This window comes from Ctenopharyngodon idella, chromosome 19 (assembly GCF_019924925.1).
Source record: "Ctenopharyngodon idella isolate HZGC_01 chromosome 19, HZGC01, whole genome shotgun sequence".
NCBI classification, from domain to species: domain Eukaryota; kingdom Metazoa; phylum Chordata; class Actinopteri; order Cypriniformes; family Xenocyprididae; genus Ctenopharyngodon; species Ctenopharyngodon idella.
Window position 1 is genome coordinate 28,942,048 of NC_067238.1, and position 12,329 is coordinate 28,954,376.

Below are 12,329 nucleotides of genomic sequence, written 5' to 3' on the forward strand. Positions count from 1 at the left end.
ATTGATTCTACCAAAAAAAAGTTACATTTGAGGTGTTCGGCCACTTTTGACCAGGATGAGTATAACTGTGACCCCTAAATGAGGAGCACCAGAGGATTATTGGTGTCTTAAACCAAACCCTTTAAGGCTCTATATAGAACCTTTTCTTCGAATAGTGTTTAAAACATGGAAAATAAAACCATTAGTATGTTTTCCGTCAAAGACCAGTCGCTGCTCGGAAAACCCTCCTTGTGCCCTAATTCGTGTCCTTAAGTGCCCGTGGCGAGTCCTTGATGACTTTTCGATCTGCATCACGGTACTCGTCCAGCTCTGTAATGGTGGTGACATGAATAAGCACCATTTACAGTGGGTATTAAACAAGTACAAGTACTAAATCCCATCACTAGATCTCTGCGGAGGCATCAGAGAGGTTATCGAATGAATGAGAGGTCCGCTGCTCTGTGGGCTGAGGAGTGCGCACATCAATAGAGGGTAAAAAAAGCTCTGCAAACTGATCTGTAGTTCTCAGGGAGAGCAGAATCAGCACTGGCGCCTTCAGGATTTGGATTTGTGGCCGTGGATCTTGTGGATCAGATCGACTGTTGAGCATAGTTAAAGTTCTAATTGGACCTCTACTGGTTTGATCATAACAAAAGTAAATAACAAAATTGCCATAGCGGCACATAACAAACTGAATGTGAAATGGAAACCACCATTCATTTCATACTGGTGGATTTTTCATGGGTTTTCTCACTGCCTTTTTATTTGCATCAACTGAAATAGTCTCTTTGTGCTATCTATGTTTGTCGGCATGCATTGCAAAAGTTTCCTGACTCATGAGCTCTCATATGCAATGACATCTGTTTTGTTGATGCTGATTTAGTCAGTATTTTCCTGTAACTGTTGAATAAGTGGTTGAGTTTTCACACAAACTGTGTTCTGTCAATATTTATTGAAAAGAAATATATCTGGGGTTTTTTTTTTTTTTTTTTTTTTTTAATATTATATACTTTGGCATCAGAAAAAGAACATTTAAGTGTGATTTTATGGCAGTTGTACTCTAGGTGTTAATTTACACTAGTAACACTATCGATCAAAAGTTTAAGGTTGGTGAGATTTTTTTTAAATATCTCTTCTGCTCACCAAGGCTGGATTTATTTGATCAAAAATACAGTAAAAACAGTAATATTGTGAAATATTATTACAATTTAAAATAACCGTTTTCTATTTTAATATACTTTAATATGTAATTTATTCCTGTGATCAAATTTTCAGCATCATTACTCCATTCTTCAGTGATCCTTCAGAAATCATTCTAATATGATGATTTGCTGATTATTATTAAGGTTGAAAACAGTTGTGCTGCCTAATATTTTCAGGATTTATTTGAAATAGAAAACTTTTGTAACATTATAAATGTCTTAAAGGCACAATATGTAATTTTCGCCACTAGAGGTCGCTTATTCAATACAAAGGCGTAGCTTGATGACACCTTGATTTCACGGAATGGGAGGTGTTGTCTTCACGTCCTACAGCTGATGGTACAGAATCCCACGGGACTCGGGCAGAAATAATATTCATGGATAAGCTAATGTATTAAAAATGTATTAACATTACTGTAGTATGAAGAAGGGTGTGGCTAAAAGCCTTTGGAGCAGTGCGACACACGTCTCGGGAGCAGCGGACCTTTTATTATGCCGCAGACGACCGCTTCCACTTCTTCCGGTCATGTGTATGTGGGTTAACGCAGCGCTGTTTATCATATTAGATACATTTGTGTGTTGAAAGTTGTTATAGTGTGTTTGCTCGCCGACTGCTCTGAGACTCTTGTTGCACACTGCAGTAAGCTAGATCGATATTAGACATGGTAAAACATGAGACATCTCGCGGTAAATCAAAAAAATGAGATTTAAACAGTAAGACTTACTGTGTTGAGCTATATAACATTAGATTTCTCTGGATTTAAACATTCTTAGAAACATTTGGGATCATGTAAGTACACAAGTCAACAAAATATATAACATTGTTCTAGTGGGGTTTGGTTATTTTAATCCAAAAATCTTACATATTGTGCCTTTAATTGTCACTTTTGATCAATTTAATCCATCCTTGATGAATAGAAGTATTACTGAAACACACTGACCCCAAACTTTTGAATGCTAGTGCATATAAAAAAGGTTTGTTTATTCATTCATTCATTCATATTTAATGTTTTGTATGTTTTTCTTTATCATTTTTCCAACTTTTTATGATTGGACCATGTCAGATTAATAGATTTTAAATAGATTTTCAGATGAAGTATGCACACAGCATGTTGTCTTTTGGTGTGGTGGCGTGGCTCAGTGCACATTCTTCAGTGTGTCTCTATGTGGTTCATTATCGTGCTGTGGTTTGCATCGCTCCCGCCCAGCTGTCTCCTTCATACCTGTTCGGAATGCATCCAGCAATCCTCAGGATCTCTACCTCACCCTACCCCTCTCTCTCTCTCTCTCTCTCTCTCTCTCTCTCTCTCTCTCTCTCTCCTTTATTCTCTTTTCTTCTATGCCACAGACAGCTGTTACACTTAGGTTACAGTACACCTTGGAGAGACTTTCATCTAGTGTTTTTTTATGACACTGCTTGAATGTGCAAAGGTTTTAATTAGCCCAATCCCAGACAGGCCCGAGGGCTGCAGCAGCGCCACTCTGTCTACTGCCTATGCCACTCACTCATTCTCTCAATCTTCACCCGCTCTCTCGCCCTCTGCCTGTACTCTTACAACCCCACCACCTTCTTGCTTGTCCTGTGTGCCCTTTCATTCCCCCTTTCTCTTTATATTTCACCTTCTTTTTCTCATTTTGTGTCCCCCCTCAGCAAAACAAGCCCCTGTACTCGTTTGAGGATAATGCGGACTATGTCTACGATGTGATGTGGTCTCCCGTTCACCCTTCGCTCTTCGCCGCCGTGGACGGCATGGGTCGTCTGGATCTGTGGAACTTGAACAATGACACTGAGGTGAGGTAACGCTCTCGGTCGATCTGGTCCCCCAGATCACGCCAGGCCAAAGATGCATCAAAACAACAACAAGTTCCTTTCTGTGTGGGCGTCTCCCCACAGGCCGCCTTTAAATCAGCTTTCTGACAGCTCCTCACCAACAGCTCGCACAACACTCCAGCGACGTTCCTTCCCACACACACATAGTCTGCAAGCTTAAGGCTAATTACTCCGATGTGTGCGGATTCCTCTCTCTCCACCATTCCAGAGTCATTGAGTTCCCATGGGCTACGGCCCAGCAAAGCGGTTTAACCTGGTCCTCTAGGGCCACCGTCTCTCAAGACCTTCAATGTCACGGACAATCACTTTATGTATGGGATTGAGGTACGCGGCAAAAAAAAATTATTATTCAATATTTCTAAACATTCCTAAAACAAGGCACAATTATTTGGGAAGAAAAAGTTGTTTACACTCTTAAAAAAGGGTTAAATGGGATTCTATATAGAACCCTAGATTCTTGACTCGATTTTAGAGAACCTGTTATGCCAAAAAGATTCTAGATAAGGAGAAATGTCTTAAATGACTGCATAATACTTTCATGCTAACAGGTTATTTCAATTCTTTGTAGTGATAAAGTATCTTTACAAGCTGCTTATTTGATAAAATTAAATTAAAATTAAAAATTAAATTAAAACAGAATTAATGAATTAAAACTAAATTTATAAAATGATCTCATGATGAGTACCCCTAAAAGGTTTTATATATAATTATCAGAATATTTATTATATATTATATTATATTTTATAATAATTATAGAAAAAAAAAATATATATATATATAGAGAGAGAGAGAGAGAATTCATATAATTAATATTATTAATATTTTATATTTAATTAAGTATATTTTTCTTACTCCACTGCAGTTATTTTGTTATCTTGTATATGTTTATATAGTTCATATAATTAATTTTATTAATATTTTATATTTAATTACGTTTATTTTTCTTACTCCACTGGAGTTATTTTGTTATCTTGTATTTCTATAGTTCATATAATTAATTTTATTAATATTTTATATTTAATTAAGTTTATTTTTCTTACTCCACTGTAGTTATTTTGTTATCTTGTATTTTTATAGTTCATATAATTAATTTTATCCATACTTTATATTTAATTAAGTTTATTTTTCTTACTCCACTATTTTATCTTGTTCCAAACATAAGCTTAATTTTGTTAGCTTTATACTTTAATATGCAATTAATTTGATTATATGAAAATAAACCAATAAAATAATGAAATAAAAACTATATAAATATATGAAAATAACATTTTATTAAAATAATAAAATGTTTAAGATATATTCTTTGAAAACAAACAAAAAAAACTGCCATTGAATTAGGAAAATAAACATTATTTAAAGAATAAATAAAATTTCAAATATAAGAATAATTGCTTTAGTACAAAAAATTAAATATAAAACAGAAAATGAGTCTTATTATCATAAGGATATTTTTTCTGAAAACAAGGCAAAAACATGACAAAAATACAGATTGAACTGATTTTTGCAGTGTATTGGCATGCAGACTTTGTGGAATGATGAGTCATATTAACTGTCATATACTGGATCCAGCAGTGTATATCACTGATAATGGAGTGTCATTGTACATCACATGGTATGATGTTGTTTCATGTGACAGCTGACTTAGTGCTACATGGACCATTCACGCAATATGTCAGTCCATAATGGTGGACATGCCGGCCCCTGAGGCCACAGAGAGCTGTTGGGTGTTACATCTCTGCTGTGTGAAATGAGATCTGCTCTGACTGACACTGCCTGTCCACTGAGGAATACACACCCACTTTAATTACATACTGCTCTGAGACTCTCTCCGCTGTTCTTGACTCACCCATCTCTCTCTGCATGTGTGTTTGGTGGAAGGTAACCAACAACCAGCTCACTGATTGTAAATCATATATACTAAAGTCAACTTGAAATCAACACACATTTCTGGTCTGACTGAATGACTCTTGGAAAATAATGCTTGTCAGTGTAATCTTTTATTTAAAAAAAAATCGCCTTTTCTTGCTCTTATTTGTCTAACCAGCTGTCATATAGTGACCATTTCTCATGCCCCTGTCACATCTGATTATATAAAAATCAATCCCATACTATATATTTTTATTTTTAATATCCTGTTTAACTCAAGTAAACTAGTAAAATACAAATGTAAAATGGGTTGCAAACACCATTTCGTGTTGATTTAAAGACTTTGGTGAATGGGGACACAACGTGAGCTGGATTCAAACCCATATCATAGCCAATATTTGATATTTCCTCTACTTTGCTCTAATGTTAGCTGATATTCGACAGGATAACAATATACACTTATGAAAAAAAAGGTTCAATGAGGTTCTATACAGAAGCATAGAGTTTGTGACTTAATTTTATGCCAAAAAGGTTTTATATAAAGCACAAAGTATAGTTCACTTTTTGTGCGTATGCGAGGGTCAGCGTACAGTGCGCGTGACGCGAATTTCCTCATCAGAAGAGTGTGCGTACTGTACACGCACCGCCAGATTTTTGCAACCACACGTAGGTCTCACGTGCACATTTATTTGTCTTTGCAGTAATTTGTTTATCCACAAGGTGGCAACCGTGCCCTGGGGGCGTCGATTCACAAGGTAGTCAAAGAAAAACTGCATAAACAGAACAGACCGGAACGCATGCAAACTACAGCGACAATGGAGGCCTACATAGACGCGAGATTGTGCGAAGAGGTTAGAAAGTACCCTCATTTGTACAACTCTAACATGATAGAAACAAACATGTTTACATGGGTTGTAACTCGTGGCGAGAGATTGCTCAAAACTGGGCATGCGTCGAACGCCTGTGTATGCGTACGAGTCAAGTGAAGTATACTTTGCAAGGCTGTGCATTCAACTGTGTGTGTACACTAGTGTATGCATAAAAAAAATGAAGAATACCCAGGGCTTAAAGGGTTAGTTCACCCAAAAATGGAAATTCTGTCATTAATTACTCACCCTCATGTCGTTCCACACCCGTAAGACTTTCATTCATCTTCAGAACACAAATTAAGATATTTTTGATAAAATCCGATGGCTCAGTGAGGCCTGCAAGACAATTAACACTTTCAGATGCCCAGAAAGCTACTAAAGACGTATTTAAAACAGTTCATGTGACTACAGTGGTTCAACCTTAATTTTATGAAGTGACAAGAATACTTTTTGTGTGCCAAAAAAACAAAATAAGGACTTTATTCAACAATATCTAGTGATGGGCGATTTCAAAACACTGCTTCATGAAGCTTCGAAGCTTTACGAATCTTTTGTTTTGAATCAGTGGTTCAGAGCGCGTATCAAACTACCAAAGTCATGCCCCTCAGTGGTGAACCATTGAAATTTTGAAACACTTATGATGTAACGAAGCCTTTATACTGTAATCACGTGACACTGGCAGTTTGATACACGCTCTGAACCACTGATTCAAAACAAAAGATTCGTAAAGCTTCGAAGCTTCATGAAGCAGTTTTTTGAAATCGCCCATCACTAGATATTGTTGAATAAAGTTGTTATTTTGTTTTTTTGGCACTCAAAAAGTATTCTCGTTGCTTTATAACATTAACGTTGAACCACTGTAGTCACATGAACTGTTTTAAATATGTCTTTAGTAGCTTTCTGGGCATTGAAAGCGTTAATTATCTTGCTGGCAATGGAGGCCTCACTGAGCCATTGGATTTTATCAAAAATATCTTAATTTGTGTTCCGAAGATGAACGGTCTTACGGGTGTGGAATGACATGAGGGTGAGTAATAAATGACAGAATTTTCATTTTTGGGTGAACTAACCCTTTAGGGAGAAATTACTGCATAATATTATCATGTTTAATGTGTTATTTATTTTAGTGATAAAGTATGTTTACAAGCTGTTTAATTTATAAAGTTTAATCAAAATTAAAAAATGAATTACAACAAAATTAATTAATTAAAACTAAATCTATAAAATGATCCCATGATGGAACCCCTAAAAGGTTCTATATATGAAGCTTTGAGATTCTTTTGAGAGTGCACTTCAAAAAATTTATTTTTGTCTTGATTTTGAGTACCAATATCTAAACATTCTTGAATCAAGATACATTTACTTTTAGAAACATAATTACATAGGATATTAAGTCTTGTTTTCTGAAAAAAAATCATCAACTTTAAGTGAGTTTGTGCTTAAAACTAGAACTTTTTTGCCGTGTGTATTGCGCATTATTATTTATTTATGTAGCGTGGTATTTACATGGTACTCTAAGGTATTTCAAAGAATATATGTCCACTATGGTGTCATTTCTACAAAATAAATAAATAAATAAATATATATATATATATATATATATATATATATATATATATATGGTAATGGTTCTATTAGTGTTGAAAGTATGTCTTTCATGTATAGCAGTAAATTTGGCCTTTCGTGTCATATCAGTAACCTTTGACCCTGACCTATGTAACTCATGCCCCTTCTCTGTCTTTTTGCATATTCCAGTGTCAACAGCTTGTTTGGTCTGTTGAGAAGAGATAATGAAAGAGTGTGTGTTGCCTCAAGAACAATGCGTGTTATCCAAAACACCAGGAGCCCCCAGTGCTGACGCACACACCGACACATGCGTAAACAGGCAAAGATCTTGTGCCAGAAAGCAGCCAACAGTTCTCCATTGTCAACTTATAAAGAAATTCACCCATAACACCATTAACAGACTGCGGGCTCGCCTGGTTCCAATTTACGCGAAGAGAAGCTTGCAGCCAATTTAACCTTGCAGTTGACTCTTGGAGGAAGCTGCTCGCTAATAGCTCTCAGGCTGTGGTTAGCCTGTTCTGAAGCGAGGAAGCTTTTGTATTAGCCAGCGTACAGCTTCTATCTTTGCTGACAACATATGTCAGGCCAGTCTTAACTGTCATAAGTAATAGGCAGAAATCAACCTCACACACGCGCACAAACAGAGCCTGTGTATCGCTTTAATGTGTGCGCCGCAACTTTTCATGATGATTTATGAAATCATTAAATGCGTTCATAGCTATTTCCTTTAGAGCTGTGGATTCATCTCTTCTTCCTGTTAGAGCTCAGCTTCAAATAGACATCCTAACAACATCATTTTATATTATATAATATCCAATAAGAGTTATAGCACAAACTGAAGGCACGTTTTCCGACAAATTTATTATACTCCAATTCCTCTGGTTATAATTTATTGTGTTTATCTATATTCTTCCTTGAATTTGAGAATATGAGGTTTTTACATCAACTTCATCAATGGAAGTCAAATTTTTCTACAAGAATAACAGAGAGGTGGTTGATATTTTTTGGTTTTAAAGGCGAGCACATTGGGGGCTATACAAAAACTCTGACTTTGTCAACATTTGTGTCATTTGTGACTTTTTTTTTTTATTGCCCCTAAATAATTGTCATGAATATTTTGGAGAAATATGAATTTTGTAAATATTTTCAAAAAGATGTTTTGTGGCCCATTTCCATTTTTTTTTATCTTTTTTTTTTTTTCCTGAATTTTTATGCAATTAGCTGTAAATATTCACATTATACAGTTACAAAATTACAACGTCAAGTTTTCAGAACACAAAATATGATTCCAAATTGATCATTTTGGCAATGAAACATAAAATACCATTCAAACACTTTTTTGGGTCAGTACGATTTTTTTTTAATTGATTAAATTGATCAAAAGTGACAGTAAAGACATTTATAACATTTATAGTATTTCTTTCACATAAATACTGTTCTTTTTAACTTTCTATTCATCAAAGACTCTTGAAAACTAATGTCTTACAATTTCTACAAAAATATTATTATAAGCAGTTTATATCTCATAATTCTGGCTTCTTTTCTCAGAATAGTGAGATATAAACTTGTTATAAAGTCCAATTCTGAGGAAAAACACTGACTTTTTTTCTCAGAATTTATATCTCACAATTCTGACTTTATAACTTGCACTTGTGACTTTATATCACACAATTCTGAGAAAAAAGATCAATTGTGAGTTTATATCATGAAATTCTGAGAAAAAAAAGTCAGAAATGTGAGGTTATATCATGCAATTCGACGAAAAAAGTCGGAATTATGAGTTTATATTGCGCAATTCTGAGAAAAAAGTCAGAATTGTGAGTTTATATCATGCAATTCTACGGAAAAAGTCGAAATTGTGTTTATATTGTGCAATTCTGAGAGAAAAAAGTCAGAATTGTGAGTTTATATCACGCAATTCTGTGGAAAAAGTCAAAATTGTGAGTTTACATTGTGCATTTCTGAGGAAAAAAGTTGGAATTGTGAGTTTATATCACAATTCTATGGAAAAAGTCAAAATTGTGAGTTTAAATAGTGCATTTCTGAGGAAAAAAGTCGGAATTGTGAGTTTATACCACGCAATTCTGCGGAAAAAGTTAGAATTGTGAGTTTATATCGCACAATTCTGAGGAAAAAAAGTCGGAATTGTGAGTTTATATCACGCAATTCTGAGAAAAAAGTCGGAAGTGTGAGATAAGTCGCAATTACTTTTTTATTTTTTATTCAGTGGCAGAAACAAGCATCCATAGTTTACTACATTGTTAATAATAAGAAATGTTTCTTGAGCAGCAAATCAGCATATTAGAATGATTTCTGAAGGATCATGTGACACTGAAGACTGGAGTAATGATGCTGAAAATTCAGCTTTGATGACAGGAATAAATTACATTTTAAAATATATTAAAAAATTATTTTAAATGGTAATATTTCACAATATTTGACTGTGTTTTGGTCAAATAAATGCAGCCATGGTGAGCAGAAGAGACTTCTTTCAAAAACATAAAAAATCTTACCAACCCAAAACTTTTGAACCATACATTATACCTAAGAACTCCATTAAGTCTCCTTCACTATGAGAGAGTATCCTCTGTGAGAGCATAACTGTCATATTGTGTGTTTGATATGAAGCTGTATTTGATTAGAGGTGTGTTTTGAGTCCAGGTGCCCAGCGCTAGTGTGACAATAGAGGGAGCCCCCGCTCTGAACCGCGTCAGATGGGCCGCTGGGGGCAAAGAGGTCGCCGTGGGAGACTCAGAGGGGCGTGTGTGGATATACGACGTTGGAGAGGTATGAATCTTTTGTCAGTAATTAAGAATCGTAATGTGCGAAATTACTGTTATTATTATCCCCTCAGGATTATTTTCAGCCCGTACAGCAGCTTTACGAACATCATCAACCCAACGCTGCCTGGATGCGGAATGAAAGTGGAAGTGAAATTGAATCTCTCAGAGTTTGACATAAAGGGTTTGCATGTTTACCAAGCTCTCTGCATGGCTAGCTTGTTTTTGTTTGAATCTTTTATTTTAAGGCCGTCTCCACATGAATTAACCACCGCCACAGAGCAGCAAACCACGAGGACTCCCATGTTCTTTTCGGGCTCCGGGTTTCGCCTCATGTGTGGGGCAGTGCTAATCTTAGCGCAGTGTATTGTGGTAATTGGAGAGTACGTCGGTCGAGCATGTGGGCTCCTTGGGCTGATGATAATGGTGGGTCATCAATAAAATGAAGTGAAGGAAAGTTGAAGGGTTTCGGGGGAACGGGGGCTTATTTACAAAAAGCACTCAACATGGCTTCCATCAGCAGAGGCCGTCACCAACTTCCAGTCGTGGCGAGAAGTACCACTTCTGAGGACTGCCAAGGTCCCTTTGTGTTATATTTAGTAGACTGTGTTAAATATTTGCTTTGGCTCACCACCGCATGTTTTCACTACGCTTGAGTCGCATTGCGTAAAGTTCAGATATCATTAAATGCTTTTTGTTCTTCAACCGCGGGTCACCCCCAGTAACAGAGTGTTTTTTAAGGCATGAAATATGCTTTAGATTGTCTTTAAAATGCTTTGTTCTAGTGGACCATAGAAGAAGACTTCTATCTCCTATAGTGCCCCTTGTGGCAAAACAAAGGAAGCAACATTCTGTTCAGACATTTTGGGGTGTTTGCATTCATGTTTTTGTATAGATTGTTTCAGAGTTGTTTAACATATTTTATTATTTCCTAGAAAAAATGGTAACACTTTACAATAAGGTCTCATTTATTAACATTAGTTAATGCATGGACTACAACAAGCTTCTTCCCGGGTTGGTGACATCACAAACCCAAAATTTACATAAACCCTGCCCCTGGGAACACACAACAAAGGGAGTGAGGCCATGTTGGGCTGCTTTAGAGAAGAGGAAGAGTTGTTGTAGTAGAGTGTTGTTACCATGCCGTCATTTTACGCCGGACTGCTTCACAAACGAGGGTCAATTCAACGCTGAATTTGCACAAAAGATTAACATGACGGCACATGCTAGTCGATGAGTTGAATCAACTCCACAGCAACTACATAAATTTATCCACTAACCATTCAGAAACGTCCAGTTTCATTCTAAAAGTTGTAACTTCTTCCTGAGTCTCTCCATCAGTGTCGACTCCGGTTTGAACAATGTAAGGCTGAACACCGTTACTGACAATCCTCATTTTGGCTGCGTGAGATTGTCCATCTTTGTTGTTGTTGAGCAACCGAAGCACGAGCTGTTAATGCTCCGCCCACTCTGGAAAGCGTGCTATAATAAATGATCTGTGGGGTATTTTGAGCTGAAACTTCACAGACACATTCTGGGGACACCAGAGACTTATATTACATCTTGTAAAAGGGGCATTATAGTCTCCCTTTCAGCTCAGTGAAATATCAGATATATTTCAGTTCGCAAAATGTCCCCGAAAACGGTATGATGATACCTTGAAAAATATGTTTAAACCTTTTTTTAAATAATGTAAATGAAAATTATGATGTACAAGATACGAAATATGGTGATACTTTTTACTTGATAATTATACCACATAAAATTTTTTACATTTATCAAATTGAAACTTTTTTTAAAAATTGTATTTTTCAGGTTTTATGAAACCTTTTTCACATCAAATCTATAACTTTCTCTCATATGTACACTCTACCTCTCTAATATACATCTATACAGTATATAGTGATCAAATCCCAGTGTTATAAGGTGACGGCCTCTTAAGACCCCCTGCTGTACTATAAAAGAGCTTGATTTGGTCTTTGGTTTGGAAGTGGCTGTCATCTCCTCCCACCTCTCTATTCCTGTTTAATTAAACCCTGTAGATCTCTCTCTCTCTATCTCTCTCCCTCTCTGTCTCAGCATGGGCGGCAGGCAGCCTTCCTTTCTCATCTAAATCTGACTCTGACAGCAGAAAGCGATCCCACATCGTCACCCAGCCGGCCCATAGTCCCCATCTTCCCCTTCCTGAGAACTGACACGATAAATATTCAGCACTCAAAGGCCAAACAAGCAGCTT

The 12,329-nt window shown here is 36.2% G+C and overlaps 1 protein-coding gene across 5 annotated transcripts in view; it reads left to right on the top strand.

Moving 5' to 3' along the window:
* The window catches only part of LOC127501261 (cytoplasmic dynein 1 intermediate chain 1), an 83,472-nt gene that overhangs the window by 68,907 nt on the left and 2,236 nt on the right, over positions 1–12,329 (top strand). For all 5 annotated transcript variants that reach the window (XM_051873185.1, XM_051873189.1, XM_051873186.1 and 2 more), the window contains 2 exons: positions 2,833–2,973; positions 9,975–10,100. In XM_051873185.1, coding sequence (XP_051729145.1) covers positions 2,833–2,973; positions 9,975–10,100 — 267 coding nt within the window. The remainder of the gene's footprint in view (positions 1–2,832; positions 2,974–9,974; positions 10,101–12,329) is intronic.